Below are 21,715 nucleotides of genomic sequence, written 5' to 3' on the forward strand. Positions count from 1 at the left end.
TGTGTTCCATATCTGCTGGTTCCGCATCCCCAGACACCAAGACGATGGTACTTACTGACACGGGTTTATTAAAGGCTAATGTTCAGTTGGGCAGAATAATTAATACCACGATTCACATTCCTTCACAGTACTAACTCTAAAGAATCTGGCTCCTTTGAGGTTATTTCCAACTTTGTCACCTTAAATACTCTTCTCTTTTCACCCCTTTCTCTTGGCAAATGCTAGAGGCAAAGAAGAAGATTGAACAACAGGGAGGCTTCACCTTTGAAAACAAAGGAGTCCTCTCTGCATTTAACTTTGGGACTATGCCCACCAACAACTGAAAGAAGGAGGATCAACCGACCAAATGTCATCGCTACATGGTACGTCAGCCGGAAGGAGAGGGTCATGGGGAGCCGGGGCTGCTTTTTATGCCACCTGCTGTGCCAGTTACTGCCTGGCGTCCGGCAGCACCTTTCTCCACCCCTGCATCCCCTTTGACCTTTCTCACCCTGAAATACATATTTTAAGCAGCTACTGTAATGTATGAAATTAAAGAACAACAAAATCATTGGACTGCAAAGGACAAAGCATATGCTCCAAAGGATGAGTGACCAAGGTGGTTTTAGAGGATTGGATGGAATTGCACGTCTCAGGTTTTGCCATGCAGAATCAATGGATTTATGCGAATAACAGTGCCTTCTGTTGTACATGAATTATCTGAAAAAATTTTTTTGGAGTGCATTGCAATTTTTTTTAAGGCATAAAACATATTTCTAGATAAATGTAAACCTTGGCTATATGTTGACTTATTCTGCATTTCACTATGTGAATTTACTGTTAGGAAGTTAGCTACAAGTCACTCTGGTTTCAAAATCATCACTGCTCCCCTTGCTCCCCACTGCTGCTGGGGGCTTTCTTCAGGGGTTGTACAATATGCACTGGCTCTGGTTTTTCATAAGGTGTTTTTTCCTAAAGATGTGGCTTTCCTAAGAAGTGTCTTATTCTCTCTTCCATCATATTTTTCAGCCCTGAAAGGGGTGGTATTTCTTTTGAGTCAGCCTATATGAATATCGATTTCATTCATAACCTAATAAGTTCAGGACTCAAAAATTTCTTGGCAGCAAGTGGCAGGGACTCTTTCGTCACTGGAATTAACAATCAGTCCAAGTATATTCTGAATCATGTACTTAATTATGCAATTAATTGACAGTTATACTAAAGCACAGTGGACTTCTATGAGAAAGGTGCTACATAAGCACACTGTCTTTCTGGATGGGGGCTTGCATTTTCAGTAACTTATCATTCCAGCTGTGTTGGACCCGGGTCCAAAACATTTTGTAACAATATTTTTTATCTAGGAAAAAGACCCAAGTAAATCTAACTTCTTGCTTTCTCACACATCTGAATTTTCTCCTATCTAATCTGTCCTAGTTTTTATTATAGCTCAGTTTGGCTTCTTATATTTTTCAAGGGCTGGGGATATCAGTCAGCTGCACTCTGACATGGTAATGATGCAAGATAGCCCATGATAAATATTGCAGATGGAGGTTACAGCTGTTTTTCTGAACTGATTCAACACCAGAACATGGGTCACAGTGTTTTCATTCAGTAAAGTGAAAGTGGATTTTCAGAATTTAATATATTTCCGGATATGATAACAGTTGTCCGTTTTTGTGAAATGTTTGCAGCTTATATTTTCCATAAGTCACTGGAGGAATTTTCTCCAGGTGCTTTCTATATTACCATCCCTTGTTAATATGAACTCTTTTTGGAATTTTAGGTTATTTAAGTAGTTTCTTACAGAAGTAGCCCAAGAAGCCATGAGTTTCAGAGTTAAATGATCCTCTGCTTTCTTCTGCCCCCTCTTCCCAAGGCATTGATGCTGAATGTGCCAGCTGGCGGTTAGAAGAGAAAGATGGCATGGGGGAGATTGTAGACATCTTAAGCTTTGAAGCTCTTCTTTTTCTCCTCATGTCCCAAATGGTTTAATTTTAACATAAGTAACATGCCTTCACACTGGACTGTAAAAGGCATGTGATTTTTTTTGTGTGATGTATTGTCTTCTGCAGTATTAAAGGGAAAGAAGTGTTAATGTGTATCATCCTATCTTGTTTTTGAAGCCAGGGTAGTTGTACAGTTTTGTTACCAGCAGTGCTAACCTGAATGTGATATGATTACCTTGGAAAGGCAGGAACTCATATGAATGTACTGTAAAATAAAATGCGGACTGATTCCCAGGATCCTGAACTCCTCTGTGTGAAATGTTTTCTGAAATGTGGAGGTGCTTTATGCAGGTGATAAAAACCTATCAGTGTGTGTTTTCCTGACTCCTGGGGACCTGGAGCAAGGTCTGGGAGGGTAACAAGGGCTCATCAGGAACAGCTAAAGACTGGGGAGTGGTTGGGGGCTAGAGCCCGTCTCATAAACCAAGTTATCCAAATAAGAGCTGCAGAAGCTCTGAAAAAGCAAGGTCATTCAACCACATCAGGACCTTGAAGGAAAGGAGAAAATGCCTGAGGTGGAGCCATTTTCTGATGGGCTGCTATCAAATTAGGAGTGGAATGGTAAGTGCTGGCCTTTTGATTCTCAAATGTTTACCTAGCATGACAATAAGCTCCTCCTCCCCACCTCTAATCTATGTTAAGACCACACTGAACCGGTAACTTGTTAATCAGTGAAAATTCTAAAGAAAGAAAACAATGAAATTATGTCATTTATTTAATATAGTGAATTATAGTCCAGTTTTCTATTCAGCAGGGGAGACTGAAAATTGTAATAAATTTATGGAGGAAATCAAGGAGAACTTGGCCATGTGATCAGAGACCACCAGCATTTGTATGTATGTATACATGTGTGTAGGCACGTGTTTTATCTATAAAAAAAATCATTTCAGGTAAGCCTTAAATGGTAACCCTTCCTGTCCCCATTTCACTCTCTCCATCGAGATCAGTGTACGAGTGGGTTGGAAACTTCTCAGACAGTCCACGAGTGAGTAAGGCCACACAATCAATGAAAAAAAGGTTGGACTATGTTTTTAGGAAGAAGCATAAACGGCGCAACTGTGGCTGATCCTGTAGAGGTGTGTATGCAACAGAACTTTGAATGGCTGGGCAGTAGGAGAGTCTGGGGCAGACAGCAGTGCTGGCAGAGGGAGGAGAGGTGTACAAGGCTCTGACATCAAGTGGGGAGGTGAGCGAATGCACATGCTCCCTGCAGGGTATCTGAGAGGAAGTTCACCTTGGAGATCACCTAATTTGAAAAAAAGATTTCACAAGTACACGGGGGCCTCCCAAGAGCTAGGAGTTGGCGGCTTCCCAGAGTGTTTGGAATATGCCTGGAGCTGAGAGCAAGTCAGGCAGGAGTGACCTTATGGAGACTTTTTTCCAAAAGACTTCCTTGGGCATGAAGGGAAAACCTGGGGAGGATGAGAACTACCCAGCAAGGCCTCCTGGGCACCTGTGTCCCCCACAGAGCTCTTAGTTAGGAGTGACACACCATTCTCACTGCCTAGTGAGTGAGGACAGTCCCCTCACTTCTCCCCCTTTGCAGTCATTGTCTCCTGCTGCAGCTTGACCCTCATCCCTTACCTCCACTCTTACGCCCACCTCACTGCCTTACCTAGTCACAAGATAGGCAGAATGATTTTTCAAAATGCACATCTTGGTTGTATCACTAACCTGAGAGATGAACACCTCTCAGCGGCTTTTAGGATGCAGATAAAATCATTAACGTGGCCCCAAAGCCCCTGAGTGATTGGCCCTACCTCAACTCTCTCATCCTTTTCTCACTGCCTTCTGCCTCCAGTTCACTGGGTTCTTCTCCCTCCAGGCTCACTGATGCTCTTTTCTCCTCTTCCCCTCTGTCCTTTACCTGATAAATTCATCTTCACTTTGGAACATAAATATTACTTCCTTATGGAAGCCTTTCTGCTCCAAGGGCCCCTAAGTCAACTTTGAATCATGTCTCCCACTTATAATCAAATAATGTACAATATAAGCTGTCTGAGCCAAGGCTGTGTCCTCCTCACTACTGAAACCCCAGCACCGAGCACAGTGTTTTGCTTACAGTGGGTTTATCATTGGTACCAGGTCCCCCCAAAGAAGACTCTGGTAATAGCTACATTGGAGAATTCAGGAGGACTCAATATATCCCACCTAAAATCTAATTATTTACTTGCCTGGCTACAGTCAAACAAATATTTAAAGGAGGCCAATAATTTGATCTCCCCTTTAAGTATTTAAGTACTTTATTTAAATACTTTGTTAAGTATTTGCTCTATTTATTTGGTGGAGTTGGGGAGAAACTGATTTTTTATTAATAAAAATCGTATACTTCTATTTTCAAATTAAGAAACTTCATGCATTTATTACAGTTTTCCAAGCCAGATAACCCAATATTGGTCATTCCCAATAACCAAAACTACAAATTCAATTTCCTAATTTTTAGCACCCCACAGCTGCTGATGTCGGACAACCCTCAGCTAGGTGGTGCCAGGATTGGGGGCTTTTTCACATAAATTAGAATGTTCGACATTGGTAGATGCCAGCAAGAAGTATTTATTTTTTCATGAGGGTGTTGTCTACTTTGGTGGGAACAAGACTAGTGTTCATTTCATAGTTAAAGGAGGAGTTGTATGGAAAGGTTCATTGCCTGGCACCATGTTTCCCGTGTGTCCCAGTGAGGTTTCAGCCCTCCTTACAGCGGGTGCTCCAGGCCACTCCCTCTGGCCAGCCCCTTCGTGGGGTTGTGGTTGGGCACTATCGCCAGAGATTCTCTGAAGGCAGAGACAACTTAAATAAGCAGATTGTTTACTCTCTCATTGTGCCTGCATCTGACAGGCCTTCAACCTCTCTTTTCAACCAAGATTTGAAGAACATGGTACAGCCTAAACTTTGGATCTAGAGTTGTGTGACTCCAGTTGGATTCTTCTTCTTTGCTTGTGGTAGCCAGCCTGCATGATGACCCCCAATGAACTTTGATATCCCTTGGGTTGTTCCTTCTCACACTGTCCCATGGTTAGACTGTGAGAGCAATAGCATGTAGGAGTTACGGTATGTCACTTCCAAGATTAGGTTATGAAAATCTGTGACTTACATCTTGGGTGTGTTTTCTCTCTCCCTCCTCCTCTCTCCATGTGCTCTGGTGGGAACCATGTCATGAGCAGCCCAACGGTGAGGACCACATGGTGAGGAACTGAAGCCTCCTGCCAGGAGACACATGCGTAAATTAGGAAGCAGATGCTTCAAATTTGTCAAGTCTTCCGAGGCCACAGGCCTAGCTGGCAGCTTGACTATAACCTCATGAGGAACCCTAAATCATAATCATCCAAGTAAGCCACTCCTGGATTCCTGACTCTCAGAAACCGTGAGACAATAAACAGTTGCTGTTTTTAGCTGCTAAGTCTGGTGACAATTTGTTTTGGTGCTGTAGATAACTAACACACTGTTTACAAAAACTCTCCTATACTTTGTACTATGAATAAATAATATACCCTGGATTGCCAGGAAATAGAATGCTGACATCTGATACGAGGCAGAACTAGGTAATCTCCAAGATTTCTCCCCACCCCAAGATTCTACAATAGGTTGAAACTGAAGACTGCCTATGATACCCAAATTTCCCTAAAATAGTCTAAATTTTCTACTTTCAAACTAAGCTATATCTAAAAACAGATATGACAAAATCTGTAGCTCAGATTCTGTTTACATCGTGTTTATAGATGTTAGGCATTTGTTCTCAAGTATTACCATTTATCTTAATTTTTAGTCAGCCTTACTTTTTAACATGCAAAACTTTCTATAAATGAAAAGGCATGGTGTAATTTATAGGCTATATTTTAATTGTCATAAAGCACCACTTGAAACCATGACTGAATTAATTTTTGACATATTCAGGCATTATCTTGAGTTACACTGACTCAGTGGGTCAGCTCTACCAAACTCATGAAATGAGCCTGCTAGAAGAACTGCTGCAGGATGACTTGGATTTAAAAATTTTTAATATTTTAGGGAACAAAAGTATTAGAAGTGTTTCTTCCTTTGGAAGCTGAAAGCTTGATAGCAGTTCAAGAACAACTTGGAAATACCAATCATTTGGTTATCTTTATTTTTGTTTCCAAAATTGCAGATGAACTTTGTGGCCTGGGACTCTCAGAAGACTGCCAATTTCTGTTTTGATTTTTATGAAAATCAAAGTAAAAGGAGGAACAGTAAATGACTATATTTTTGGTTTTAGAAATTATGCCAAAGTGTCATAGTAATATCTCATCAAAGAACAGTTTCACATTCCCCATTTGTTAATGGACTTAGCTATTAACAAAATAATTTGTTTTACAGAATATTTATTGTTGTAAGTATTATTATTATTATTAGATATTACTAATTAATTGATAGCCAAAGTTGCTCAGGCAGGAGAAGGGTAATTTTTTACACAACGTAAGTTTAGAAGATCTGAGTCTCTGCATTTAGCTCCTGATTTTCACGCTGGCCTGTTAGGAGTTTCTTTATCTGTAGAACAGGGTAGAGGGAGGCCTGGCTGCCTTGGGGAATTTTGTCCTCATAACATGAGTCTGATATTTTATAAAAGGAGAATTGTCTCTATTCTTAGTTAAAAAAAAATTTTTTTTTACCTTGTAATTCAGAATGAGAAACGAAGAAAAAAGAGGGAATTATGCAGAAATTATTTTATACTTCATTTTTAAAACCAAGTTATGTTGTTTTCTATTTGTAAAAATGCTATATTCTTCAAAGGTAATATGGTTCTTGAAAAATAGTACAGCTGTGTCTCATATCACGCTATAAACATTTCAGGAAACTACAATCATAGAGGAGCTAAAAGACAAGACACTTAGTAGATGCCTCTTTAAGGAGCAAAAACAAGTTGAAATTTTGAAAGTAGTTAACTGAGAAACTGCTGACTGGTTCTGGGGGTGGAGGTGGCCATTACTGTGATTTTTGATTAGGTTTTTATGTTCCTAAACCTCTATCACCTCTTGTGAATATAATTTTTCCCCCCTTCTGCTAGGCTATGAAGAGAGAAAGGAATTTTGAAGGGCAAGTGGTCCTTGCCCCTGAGAGAGGGGGGAAGCTAAAAGTTGCCAGAACTCCAGGAAATTCATATGGTTGCAGGATGGCAGCTGGGAGCTTGGGATGGGGGAGCCTGGTTGTTTCCTCTGCTCCTAGTTCTAAGATGCACTTAGGGAAAACTCTGTATAGATCTTTTCCTTACCTAGCCCCTCTATGTATTTGTTTGTTTCTCTTGATAATTAGTCATATGGTTCTTATCTTTGCATTTTGAGTAATTCTTATTTAATACTGGAAATTGTGTAAAAAAAAAAAAAAATAGAGGCCCGGGAATTCCCTGGCGGTCCAGTGGTTAAGACTCCATGCTTCCACTGCAAGGGGCACGGTTTGATCCCTGGTCAGGGAACTAAGATCCCGCAAGGCCAAAAAAAAAAAAAAAGGAAAAAGAAAAAAAAAAAAAGAGCCTCCATATGATGATGCCTTTCAATGGAGAAAGTTCAAAATTTTCTTTAAGATAACAGAGTGGAAGAAGGAGGAACTCATTGTAATACAATCAGAGACTGGTCTGGGTTGAGGTTAGATTGCAGTTTGGGTAAGATGCAGTCTACTGCCTGTTTGCCCTGTACCTAGGGCTTGGCTCTTCAGAGTTTCAGTTAAGAGATCAGTAGGTCTGGGTCTCCTTAGTGCCAAGAACTATGGGAATTTCTGCCCTGCTTTTCAGTGGTTTTCAGCTTGGCTCTCTCATCTCCCACCATGCACATCTTTAGAATTAGCTGAATGCCTTGATGGGGGAGACCAGATCTCAGGTCTCCAACTTTGGCATTCCAGTCCTGAATGCCCACCCAGAGCTCTGTTTCTCTGTCTGCCCAGCAGAGACCTTCTGTCTGGACCTCTCTCAGATCCTCAGTCTTCAACCCATGCTCAGAACAGGGAAATACCTCTTGGAATAGTCAACTGCCAATTCTCAGCAACTTTACGAATGTTCTGTCTCTCAGTCTCTGGAATTTTAGTCCCTCTAGTAATTTGCTTTTGCAGCTCTCTGATACCTTAGTAAACACGATTTAAAAAGTTTATCTGGATTTTGTAGTTCTCAGTGGGAGCATTTTCATGCCATGAATTCCATCATATCCAGAAGCAGAAATATACCTTTTTTTTTTTTGTCCATTTGGTCTGACCTTGACTGAGAGAAATGAAGTAAAGTCTTCCACTACTGTTTCCACCTGTTTCTCCTTGTGCCTCCTATAATTTCTGCTTTTATCAATATTGTTGCTACATTGTTTAGTACAGAGGTATTCAGAGCTGTTACATCTTCATTTTGGTTTGTATGCTTTGACACTATAAAGTGCCTTTATTATTGCTTTTTGGCCTGATTTCTACCTTCTCTAATATTTTATTACAACAGCCACTTTCTTTTTGTTTTGCTTTTTCCTGATATGTCTTTGTTCATCTTTTTTTTTTTTTAACTTTTCTGAATAATTTTGTTTTCATTGTTACTCTTATATATAGCCTAGGAATTGGGTTTGTGACCTAGATTTGTGAGTCAATCTGAAAATCAATCTTTTTCTTTTATTAGGTAAATTAAACCTACATTTATTGGTTAATTTTAGATCTATGATATGTGTAACATTTTATTATTGTTTTTAAATGCACAGCTCCTCCTTTTTTATTTTTTATATTTATTTATTTATTTGGCTGAGCCGGGTCTTTGTTGTGGCATGTGGGATCTTCGCTGCTGCATGCGGGATCTTTAGTTGTGGCATGTGGGATCTAGTTCCCTGACCAGGGATCGAACCCGGGGCCCCAGCATTGGGAGCACAGAGTCTTAGCCACTGGACCACCAGGGAAGTCCCTGTGTAACATTTTTAAAGTCTCTTCTATGTAGTCTCTTTCTTTCTGATAGTGACTACATAATTATATCTTTAATACCTTTATTCTCTTTTTTCTTTAGAATAATATCTAGAATTTTCCTAATATAAGCAGCATTAAAATTGCTTGTATTCTCTTCTTCCCCGTCATCCCTTCCCCTCCATCCCACAATTTTGGTAAATAATGTCATCTTTCTTAGTGTTGACTTTTGTACTGTCAAGTATGTTTTACTTCTAAAACTTAATTGTTCAACTTAAAATGTCTCTTGGTTTCTCGGTATTATAGATGAAGCAGTCAGTGAGCTTATTCTTTTTTCCACTTTCCCTCTTATCTTTCCATTTTTTTAGTTTATCTTTTTTAAGTTGTCAGATCACATACCGCATGTATTCTATTCTGTCACCCTTATTTTTCTCTTTTTTTGATCGTATATCTATGGGTAGATATATTTGCCGCCCATGAGAAGTCTTTTTACTGAGGCTTCCTCAGTCATCCCTTGACTGGTTACAGTTTTTCCTCTAGTAGTTTCCTTGAGAAGAGCTCACACAAACATTATTCCCTGAATTCTGGAATGTTCAAAGCAATTTGGTAGTATTAACTGTTGGAAGGAATGTGACTAAAAGCTCTGTTTCTGGCAAGAGTATAAATTGGTACAACCACTGGAAAGCAGGTTTGCCACAACTCATAAACATTGACTACTCTAGGACTCAGAAATTTCATGTCTATTCAGGGCCAACTCATGCACAGGTATACCAGGAGTCACATAGAGGGCTGTTCATAACAGCACTGTTTATAATAGTAAAAACTGAATGACCACCAAAAAACAGATAGATAAGTAAATCAAGGTATATGCCTCAAATTAAACTTTATACACCAGTCAAAATTAATAATCTATAGCTACACTCGATAGTATAGACAAAACCTTAGCAATGTACCGTATTTTACTAATTCTCATCTTTGTCATTTTAATACTTGTAAAATTGTGATATATCTTACAATTGATGGCATGTCATCATTTAATTAGAAGATATTATTTTTTCTTATTTTATTACATAAAATAATGCTGTATCTTACATTTGATGGGGCCTTATATTCAATGACATATGGTAATAATATGTGACAAAATGAAGTGTCAGAAGATTACATAAATATGATGCCCTTTGTGTAAGGCTGAAACAACTAAAACTAAGCAGTTTTTATTTATGAACACATATATGTGACAATACTATATATGTTCAAGGGAATAATAAAAAAATGTCAGGGTGGTGATTCCTTCTGGTGAGGGAAGTTAAATGGATGGGATAGGAAATGTAGATGAAAGTTACTATTTGAGTTCTCATATTGGTTTCATGGGTATTTATGTTATTATTTAACATAATGGCTTATATTAATAATAATTAACATAAAATTATAATAAATCAAATATATATACATTATAATACTGATACATAAATGAGGACATGTATGGACTAAGAATGCAGATATGTCATGAACCAAGAATTCTGACTAATTTTATACACCTTAGGTTGAAACTTTATATTAGAAGTAAAACTTGGCTGGTTCATACTGTCCTTGAGTGTAAGTGTTGAAACTATCTTCTGGCATTGAATGTTGCTTTTGAGTAATCTGACATCTGCCATCATCCTGATCTCTTTTTTCTTTTTCAAATGATATAATCTTTTTGCTTGGATTTCCAAATGATTTTCTGCCTGTTTAAAGACAATGGCTTTACTAAGACATGTCTGTTTTGTTGGAGCTGGATCAAATTTCCCTGATATACAGTGTGCCTTTTCAATAGGTAGGCTTAGATCATGTATTTCAGGACTATTTTCTATAATTATATTTTCAAATACATATTCTTTGCCACTGTTTTGACTTTCTTCTTTTGGACTCTCTGCATGTGTGGGATATAATTTACTTGTCTTCTATATCTATGATTTTGTCTCTAATCCCTTTGATTTCTTTCTCTATTTTGGTTTAATTTTGCTTGCTTTCTCCACTTCTTTCCTGCCTATCTCTTACTGTGCTTTCCATAATATCTATTTTCCCTTGTGCTTTTTAATAATTTATTCTTTATATTTGATTTTGGTTTCCTTTCCTGAGTCCTGACAGCTCCTCTTTCTCTTCTTCCTGTTATTGATCATGCCATCAACATCTATTGCCTCTTCCTTTCTTCTCTTAGTTCTTTTATTTCTGCTTTGCTGTCTTCCTTCATAATTGTGATTTTATTTGAATACAGTTCTTATCTGGTCTGTGACAAGTCTTTCTGGTGGATTTTCTTATTTATAGGAAAGTTTTGCTGTGCTTTCCCACATTTTCTTATTGTACAGAATTTTTATAGTTTATATTTTCCTGAACTAGCTTCTGGCAGGTGATTAGGGAAGTGTAGGTAAGTAGGCACAAGGGTTATCTCCTTTGTTGGTATAGTGAAAGACTCTTTTCTCCACGTCTCATATCTTTTTCCAGTCCTCCTTTATCACCTTCTCTTATGTTAAATAGATATTCTGGTGTACCATTTAGAATAATACTAACTTAATTCCAATGCTCTCTCTCTCTCTCTCTCTCTCTCTCTCTCTCTCTCTCTCTCTCTATATATATATATATATATATATATATACACATACATACATATATACATTTTGCTTCAACATAGCTCCCTTTGCTCCCTCCTCCCTTGCATTATTATTAATTGTGTATAATTTTACTATTGTCATAGTGATTACATCTTTACTAGTTAGAAGTACATCAATATAGCAGTATCATTATTATTTTATACAGTTGTCTTTTAAATCAGTTAAGAGAAGAAATAAGTAAAAAATACATTTATATTGTGTTATACATTTACCTATGTGTGGTAGACAGAATAATGGTTCCCCAAAGATGTTCATGTCCTAATCTTTGAAACCTGTGATTATGTTTACATGACAAAGGAGAATTAAGGTTCCAGATAGAATTAAGACTGCTCAGCAGCTGACTTTAAGACAGGGGAGGCTATCTTGGATTAGCCAGGGGGACACAATGTAATCACAATGTTTTTAAAAGTGGAAGAGGGAAGCAGGAGAGAAGATCAGAGTGATAGGGGAAGGACTCAACCCACCATTTCTGACTTTGAAGATGTAGGAAGAGGACAACAAGTCAAGGAATGCAGGTAAATTATAGAAGCTGAAAGAGGGAATTCAGTGGATTTTCCCCTAGAACTACCAGAAAAGAATGCAGACCTGCTGACACCTTGATTTTAGCCCAGTGAGATATGTTTTGCACTTCTAAACTTCATGAGATAGTATATATGCCTTGTTTTAGGCCACTAAGTCTTTGGTAATCTGTTACTGCAGCCATAGGAAACTAACCCACTATGTAATTATCTTTACCGTGTTCTTTATTTCTTCATGTGAATTCAAGGTCTAGTTTCATTTTTTTTTTTTTTTTTCCACTAGAAGGATTTCTTTTAGAATTTATTGTAGGGGCAGATCTGCTAGCAACAATTTTTCTCAGTCTTTTAAAAATCTGGGTATGTCTTTATTTCACCTTCATTTTTGGATAGTTTTGCTGGATATATATTTTTTAGTTGACTTTTTCTTTTCTCTGAGCACTTTATCATCCCACTTTCTTCTGGCCTCCATTGTTTCTGATGAAGTCAGCTGTTAATCTTATTGAGGATCCTTTGTGGTGGATTGCTTTTCTCTTGCTATGTTGAAAAATTTCTTTATGTCCTTAGACAGTTTGATTATGATGTGTTTAGGTATGGATCTGTTTGAATTTATCCTACTTAGGGTTTGTTGAGCTTCTTGGCTCTGTAGATTAATGTTTTTCATCTAATGTGGGAAATTATCAGCCATTTCTATTTCAAATCTTTTTTTCTGCCCCCCTCCCCCTGCCTTTTTCTCTTTAAAAATGGCACCTCTGTGTATGCCCCTCTGAACTTCACCTGGTTCAGTATGGTGTCTTCAACCTGTTTTTATGCTCCTCTGGTTGCTTCACCCAATGCTGTACCTACCTGAGAAGGTGATCCCTTCATTTTGGCTGCTGCTTTTGATATTTGCTACTCTTGATACCTCTGGGCACCTTCCATCTTTCTCTCTCTCTCTTCCCCAGCACTTGAAAACTATTCAAAGTCAGTCCTGTCCACAGCAGGTCTTATTCAGGTGAGGTCCTCCCCTTCTGGGAGAATACTTTCACTGGTGATTTCTGAGGTCTATTGCTGCTACAGCCCTCTGTGCTCTCCTGTGCTCTCTCATTTCTGCCTTCTGCTCAGCTGCTTTTTAAAACACTTCCATTTCAATTTAGACTTAGTGGGTTTTCTATGTTTCCCAGTTTCATGAAAACTGAGTTTGTGGCTTTAAAAACTCTGTGTTTTTTTCCTGTGGTTTTCAAGACAAGTCATGGGAAGATTCATTAAACGACCACCATATTTATACCAAATAGCCTCCAAGTATGTTAAAAATTTTTAAAGCATATTTTCAAAATCTATTTACAGTGTTCAGAAGAAAGACAAGACAAAAACAAAGTTGGCCCAGAGTTTCAGTCAGATGTCATGTCTATTGTTTTGTTCACTTCAGTGCACAACATTCAAGGGGGTTGGGGATCAGTGTGATGTTACAGGAGGTTGGTCACATGTCTAAGTTGAATTTTGAGCAGGTTTGGGAAAACCCCTTAATAGGACCTACATCAAACATGAAAGTATTATAGTTTCTTGGTGATTTTCTTCAATTAATCTTGGGAAAAAAACGAGATGCAAAGAAAGAGAGAAGGCAATGGAATTTTGCAAACACAATAGAAGATGCAAGTGGAGATGATGCTTTGGACTAATGAGTAGGATAGAAAAAAAAATGATTTCTTTCTCTGATTAGATAAGCAATCACATAAAAGTGGACAGATGGGTTTTTGATGTAAAACATAGTTTGAGAGCCTTGTGATAGTCTCAGAAAATTTTCATTTTAAGTTTGTAAACCAAGAGCAAGTCAAGTTTCAATTGATAAAGCGGTATCATGTAATTCTAAGTCTTGTTATATATGTTATACTGTGTATTTAGCTAATACACATTTTAACAGAAAAGACATAAGTGACTGGATTATGAACCTCATCATGTGTCAGTTATCCATTCCAAACTCATGGCATTTCTAGTGCTGTATGCATCACCATCCACCAGATGACAGGGTCAACTCTGCAAGTCTTGTGCTTTGGAGAAAGAACAAACAAACCTATTTAGCAACAAAAATATCAGGAAGTCTTCAAGAGCTTGGTTTCAGATATCCTAATAGAAGGTAGAGGAGATCTGTTTGTGGAAGGGGATCCTTTTCATAAGCCTCCAAATCACAGGTTGTTTACTAATTCTTGGCTGCTGAGGCTAGTCCTAATAACTCCTGATAAACGTACCCAGACAAGATGGGGAGGCCCTACTGTGAAATGCTGGGATGGGATACAAGAGGGCAGCAGCAAGGGCTGCTGCTGTAATGTGATCTCTCCAGATGGATTCTTTCATCTCAGGTAAAAAGTTCAGTCCTACGATCTCATTCTTTTTTTTGCAAACATTGCAATGGTTGACTTTATTATAGGGATTAAGATCTATGATTAAAGTGATGTAATGTCAACAATCCTTTCTTAATCCTATATTGATTCAACAACCGCTGTGTATATGCTTTGTTTCAGTTAAATATGATGGACTAGTTTGTAGACCCCTGAATTCCAACAACAGCAACTGATATACTTACAGTGCAGCTGCTGAGCTGATAAACCTTCTTTATGACAGTGTAATAGAGTGGAATGATATTAAGTTACTCTGAATACAACAGGCATGACTCTTCATTTGTCTGTACTATATTAAAATATATTCATATTTAAAAATCATTTAATTTTTATTTTGAAAACACTCAAACTTTGAGTTACAGACAAGATTATTTCATGACTTTTTATGAAACTTTAAAATATAATAATATAATCCACTGATGATTTGTATCAGTATTAAAAATGATTATTTCAAGGACTTTTATAATCCCTTAGTGATAAATGATGCCTACATATGCGTGCTGCTCTTGAAATGGGCTCAGAGTCATTAAAAAAAAAAAAAATAGTATGGGTGTTTCTCTTCCCTCACTGGCTAAATTCTGGATCAACACACTCTGAGTGGCAAAGCTGAGAGAACATAGTGGAGAAATAGTGAGTGGGTGAGAAACAGGGGTAATTAATATAAGTGCTCTGAAGTCCTGTGATGCCTGAAAGGATTTAAAACAAAAATGTAAGAGCACCAGAGGAGTAGGTTTACACTGTGCCACACTCTCCCCTCCCACCCCACCCCCGGCCCCTCCCCAACACAAAACACAAGCCTGTATACTTATTACTTCAGGAAATATAGCACGATAGCAGGGTTACTTGTATCATCGGCCTTGAAGTCACAGCCTCTCCCCCTCGTTTCCCCACCACACCCATAGTCCTTTTCTGATGAAAATGAGGGAGCCCAGATGCCTCTGTGGGGTTTTGGGCAAAACCATATTCTATAGAGGAACTCCATAGGGGATGGTGACAACAGATCAATTTGATCCTTTCTTTATGATAAATATGGATTCCACAAGACATGCAGAAATGGAATGTTTGCTGAGATGTGGGCTGGTGCTCCATGGGGCCTGCTGTTTAGCCAAGTCTTTGGGTTGAAGAGTGATTGAAGAGCAAAGAGGAAGATGATTACCTGTGAGACCTAACATGCTCCTGAATCTTTGTGAGAGACCCTTGTCACTGAAGGTGGCCAGGCATGTCTCTTGTAATCCTGAAAAGCCAGAAACTAAGTTTCTGCTTTAGGGTCTCTATCTGTATTCCATGTTTCTCCCCAGACCAGAGAGAACAAGAGGTTGCAGAAAGAACAAAGAGGACATGCTTTGGAGTCCCTGGGTTCAGATTCTTGCCACTGAGCTGAATATCAGCCACCGTCAGATCATTTAGTTCAGATAATCCAAATACGGTCTGTCTTATTCACCCCACAGAGTTCTTACAAGGGTTCAATAAAGTCATGACATATCAAACATATGAAGATTTTTGAACGTTGTAAATCGTTGTAAAATCTTATTGATTATATTTCATCTCTTAGCTCATCAAATATCCTCAATATTGCCTTTTATATATTTTACCTCCCCTGGGCTCCACAGTAAGATGTGGGATCCCCAGAAGGTGTTTAATAAATGCTTGTTGCATGTATGACCATCCTAAAATGCTGACCCTTGTGGTTCATTCAGGACTGGAACCATGTTCAAAGAACAGAGCAAACAGGAATTCAAATCACTCTCAAATCAAATGCAGAACTCTAAGGCAGCTCTTACTAAAATCCCCTTTCCCTCCTGTTCTCTAGCACTTTGCAACTCCCAGGCCCCTCACTGTTCCCCCACAGAAGGACCCTCTCCCTCACCCTCCCTGACCCACCCAGTACTCTCTCTAACCCACCCCTAGCCCACCCCTCCCAGCATCGCCCTGGACCCTCCACACCTCCACATGTGAGACTCCCCTGGGAAGTGCTGCTCCTTTTTACTGTCGCTCCTGTTTTCACTAGAATAGACCTTTCATTCTCAAATCCTTTTCCTAATTCTGCCTCCGAGAACCCAAATCTTGCTTAAGTCTGCTCAGGGGAAGACGGGGGAAGGAACTAAGGAGCAGATGGAATCAGAACCTAATTTATTTGGCAGGAAGAAGGATTGGAAACACCGTTTTTATCCCATTCCATAGATGGAGAATAACAAAGTCAGCAAGTATCTATTACATTCCTGCTAGGAAGCTGGCTCCAGGGATGAGCCAAAAGGAGAAAGCTACACTCCCTAGTCATTGATGACTGGGTGGGGGAGAATGGAAGGGGTGTTTCTCCAGAAAACTTTATGGATGCTTGAGAAAGTGAAAAATTCTGCAGCACTCAAAAAACATTCAAGTGTAATTTACATAAAATAAGTCCACTTTCTTAAGTGTCTAGTTCAATGAGTTTTTGGCAAATGTATAGTCATCTAACCATCATCACAGTCAAGATACAGAAATGTCATTACCCCCAGAAGTTCCACTGTGTTCCTTTTCAGCCAATTCCCTTCCACTACCCCCAGCTCCTGTCAACCACTGGTTGATTTTTCTCTCCCTACAATACTGCTTTTTCTAGAATGCTATGTAAATGGAAATATAGATAGAGTATGTAGTCTTTTTATACATGTATTAATAATTCCTTCCTTTTATTGCTGAGTAGTATCCCATTGTACATATATATCAAATTTGTTTATCCATTCTCCAGTTGATGGGCATTTGTGTGTTTCCAGGTTTTGGCTACCATGAATAAAGCTGTTATGAACATTCATATAGAGGCCTCTGTGTGAACATAGATTTTTGTTTCTCGTGTGTAAATACTTAGGATTTTGATTGATGTGTTACATGGTAGGTGTATGATTACTTTTACAAGAAACTGCCCTGCTGGTTTCCAAAGTGACTGCATGAGGGTTTCAGTTGCTCCACATTCTTGCTGACACCTGATACTGTCAATTATTTTGATTGTGGTCATTGTATTGGTATGCAGAGGTATTTTGTGGATTTAATTTTCATTTCCCTGATCATTAGTGACTTTGAGCGTCTTTTCACATGCTTATTGGCCATTTATGTATCTTCTTTGATGATATATCTTTCCAAATCTTTAGCCCATTTCTAATTGGGTTGCCTTCTTATTATGAGTTGTATTTTTCCTATTCTTCTTATTGAGTAAAATTTCTGTATGTATTCTAGACACAAGTGCTTTATTGAATGTATGTTTTGCAAGTATTTTCACCCACTCTATGGCTCATTTGTCTTTTCACTTTCTTAATAGTGGTTTTTAAAGAGCAGAAGTATTTAATTTTGATGGCATCCAGCTTATCAATTTTCTTCTTTTATAGTTTGTGAGAAATCTTTGCCTAACTAACACAAGGTCACTGTTATTGGCTGAATTTCATCCACCCCCCACCCACCCCCCCCCCGGCCCCAAATTAATATGTTGAAGTCTTAACCCCGACTACCTCAGAATGTAAACTTATATGGCGATAGGGTCTCTGTAGAGGTAATCAAGTTAAAATGAGGTTATTAGGGTGGGTCCTATCCAATATGACTGGTGTCCTATAAGGAAAAGAGGAAATTTGGAGACGGACAGACAGACAGACAGACACACACACACACACACACACGCACACACATAGGGAGAATGCCCTGTGACCATAAGCCAGAGATTGGGCTGATACATCCATAAACCAAAGGATGCCAAAAATGCTAACAAAGCACTAGGAGAAGAGAAAGGCATTGAACAGATTCTTCCTCGCAGCCCTCAGAAGTAACTAGTCTTGCTGACACCTTGACCTTGGACTATCAACCTCTAGAGTTGTGAGATAATAAATTTCTGGTGTTTCAGCTATTCAGTTTGTGGTACTTTGTTACAGCAGTCCTAGCAAACTAATATAGTCACTAAGATTGTCTCCTACTTTTCCCCTAGAGGTCCTGTAGCACTTTTGTAAGATTAATCTGGCAGAGATATGAGAGAGTTCCTGAGTTCAGAATGATTTCAGAACGAGTTTAAGGAGCTGGATGATGCTTGTAGCAATAAAGTTTTTACAGGAATAAAGAAACTCTGCCTTGGTTTTGGCAAGCAGAGAGAAGAAGATTTCATCTTTGTGAAAATGAATTTCACTGAACTAAGAAGCCATAAAAGTTGTTTCACTATAATTTAATGAATTGGAAATATATATATTTTGGACCAGAAGCTGCAGTTTGCCAAGCCATCATTCTTTTGTTCCATTCTGAGGAAATTCATTGCGTCTTCATAGGTAGTGTCCAAATCCAAGGTTTTGGAATTAAGGAGCAAAGTGCTAAGTGGGGTATTTAGTAGCTAAGATAGGCAATGAGCTTGTGTTAGATTTTTCGCAGCGGCCACTCGCTGAATTGTGTCTCAGGTCTCAGCAGTGTTTGGTTACCAACCTCTATTTAATCTATCTTCTTATAAACATAGGGAATTCAAGAAATTCAACTAGAAATTATGGACGGCTCACAGTATACTCAGCATTGTCAGGATAAGTAGAAACCTATGAGTTGAAGACCCAGTGCTTCAGAAATATTCAGTGCACTGGATTCCAGCCACTGTGTTTATTAAGGACACCACTCCTGCATTCTCTTGGCTTTTTAAGGTAGTCTTGGGGCATCAGTGCCCATGTAGGGACCCTCAGTAAAGAATTAGAAGAATGCTAGATGGCAGAAGATGCCAATTTATTATAAAAAGAAGTGCTGCAGCATTCAAAAAAAACACGATACGTGGATGAGGATGATGATATCTCATTTCTGTGAGTTAAATAGAAGGGGATATTATAATCATGTTTTACAAATGAGGAGACTGAATTAGAGACAGGCTAGAAGGACATATTCAGATATACCAGCGATATCTAGCCAAGGTTTTTTTTTTTAAATTTTTTTATTTATTATTTATTTATTATTTTTATTTTTGGCTGTGTTGGGTCTTCGTTTCTGTGCGAGGGCTTTCTCCAGTTGCGGCGAGTGGGGGCCACTCTTCATCGCGGTGCGCAGGCCTCTCACTATCGCGGCCTCTCTTGTTGCGGAGCAGAGGCTCCAGACGCTCAGGCTCAGTAGTTGTGGCTCACGGGCCCAGTTGCTCCGCTGCATGTGGGATCTTCCCAGACCAGGACTCGAACCCGTGTCCCTTGCATTGGCAGGCAGATTCTCAACCACTGCGCCACCAGGGAAGCCCCCGTAGCCAAGGTTTTCAATAAAAGGTTTTTTTTTTTTTAAGTATTATTCTGGTCACAAGTATCTTCTTTACTATTACAAAATCTTGGCTCATCAGGATGTATGGAAGATTATTGCTACACAAACTTCTAGCCCCTCTCTTCCCCCAACCTCCGTGGGTGCGGCGCCTACCCTTCCCACCCTGCTGTGCTTGACTCTGGACTCGGCCACCTGAATTGCTTTAGGCAATGGGATGTCAGCAGATGTGAGCAAAGGCTTGAAATGTGCTGGCACATGTGGGTTTGCTCTCTCAAACTCTTGACTTTCACCATGAGAGGAACATGATGTGGGCACTGCTCATCTAAGGAGGGTGAGAGATATGGAGCCGACCTGGACCCGGCCTCCAGCTTGGAGTCAGGCCGGCTAAGCCAGCCCACCCTAGCCGAGCCCACAGATGTGTGAGGCGGCAGCATGCTGCTGCAAGCCACTGAAGTTTCCAGGTTATTTGTTAAGTATCTTTGTTTGGGTAATACTACATTAATACATACTTTTGTAAAGCGCAAAATGGTTATAGGTAGCACCATGTAGCCCACTGTGCTTATGTACTGCATAGACTGGAAATAATAAGAATGGAGGCTGAATGGTCTGAAGAACCAGCACAGGACTGGAAATCAGAAGACCCGGGTTGCAGTGGTTTTTCTACCTTTAATGATAGTAGCTGATCTTATGAAATGCTCACCAGGTGCCAGGCATTTTTCTAGCAGTTTTATTAACTCATTTAATCCTCATAACAACCTTATGAGGTACATTTATTGACATTCCTGCCTTAGAGATGAGGAAACTGAGGCACAGAGAGATTAAGAAGCCACCTGAGGTCTCACAGCTAGTAAGCGGCTGGACTGAGATTGGCACCTTGACAGGCAGTGTAATGGATGCTGTCGTGCGCCATCCGGGTGCCTGGTCACAACTGAGGCACTCGTTTTCCCAGATGCTGGGAGAGTTGGCACCTGATAGTTCTTAGCTGAGTCTCTCTCTGGGAGCTGTCCTTAACCAAAGGGAGCTGCCTCACTCAAGTTACATCCTTTCTTGGGGATAGCACATCCAATGTCTGGTCAATATGTGGCCAAAAGCCTGGTCAAAACTTCTTTGTCTACATTAGGGACAACTTGAAGTCCCTTCCAACTCAGGAGCTCTCTGCAAGATCAGACTAGTCCTTTGAAGCTACTTCATCATCTCTACCCAATCCTGCTTCCCTCATTTACTTACAGGTATTGGTTTTTAAAATGCTCCCTAACAAGCCTGCATACAAATACCTAGCTCAGAGTCTAATTCAAGGAACCCAACCAGAGATAGCTGCATTCCAGAGTCTGAGTTTCTAGACACTATGCAGTATTGCAAGGTATCTACTTGGAGTTTCATTATAAAGCAGGGACGATCATACCTGTCTTATTGAGAGGGTTAAAAGTGGTAGCATTTCACATTCATTTTTCACTCTGGAGTGTGGCGATCTGCCTTCTGCCCCACCCTTTCCCACTCCATGGACGCTCTTACCACTATGGTCATCAATGACTTTCAATGACAAAACCCAACTGATATTGTTTATACTGGACTCTACTGCATATGATTTTATCATCACTTGTGAACTTGGTCTTCTGACGATTGTTTTCCACAAGATTCCAACTCTCCCTTTCTTGTTCAACTATCTCCTGCATATTCGTGACTCCCTACCCCAACTTCTTCCCCAAGCTTTGGAATAATTGTTCCACAAACAGTTGAACACGCATTGCTGCTTGTTTTCTCCAAGTTCCTCAAACTCAGCATTTCCAAAATGGAAATCATCATTTTCTCCAGCAAACCTGCCCTTCCTTCTGTAATTTGCTTTCATTGGTGATACCATCCTTCCAGGCTACCATTCAAACAAAAAGGTGTTTTTCTTTAATAGTTCCTCTTCCTCACCCCCACACTAAATAAGCCTGTCTAATTTTCTCCTTGTCCCCAAACTTCTCCACTGTGTCCCTCCACTCTATTCCTTCTGTCATTGTCCCCCTTGAGACCCTCATCAGCTCTTGTCTGAGCAATTGCAATAGCTTCCTAAGTGGTGTCCTTTCTTCCAGCCTTGCTTTCTCAAATTCAACATCCAA

The 21,715-nt window shown here is 39.4% G+C and overlaps 1 protein-coding gene across 3 annotated transcripts in view; it reads left to right on the top strand.

The window, feature by feature from the left end:
- The window catches only part of IPO8 (importin 8), a 69,455-nt gene extending 67,226 nt beyond the window's left edge, over nucleotides 1-2,229 (top strand). For all 3 annotated transcript variants that reach the window (XM_082419673.1, XM_082419671.1, XM_082419672.1), the window contains one exon: nucleotides 226-2,229. In XM_082419673.1, the coding sequence (XP_082275799.1) occupies nucleotides 226-323 (98 nt within the window). In that variant the 3' untranslated portion in view covers nucleotides 324-2,229. The remainder of the gene's footprint in view (nucleotides 1-225) is intronic.
- The last annotated feature ends 19,486 nt before the right edge of the window (nucleotides 2,230-21,715 follow it).

The sequence above is a fragment of the Balaenoptera physalus genome, assembly GCF_965194825.1.
Source record: "Balaenoptera physalus genome assembly, chromosome: 13".
Lineage (NCBI taxonomy): Eukaryota > Metazoa > Chordata > Mammalia > Artiodactyla > Balaenopteridae > Balaenoptera > Balaenoptera physalus.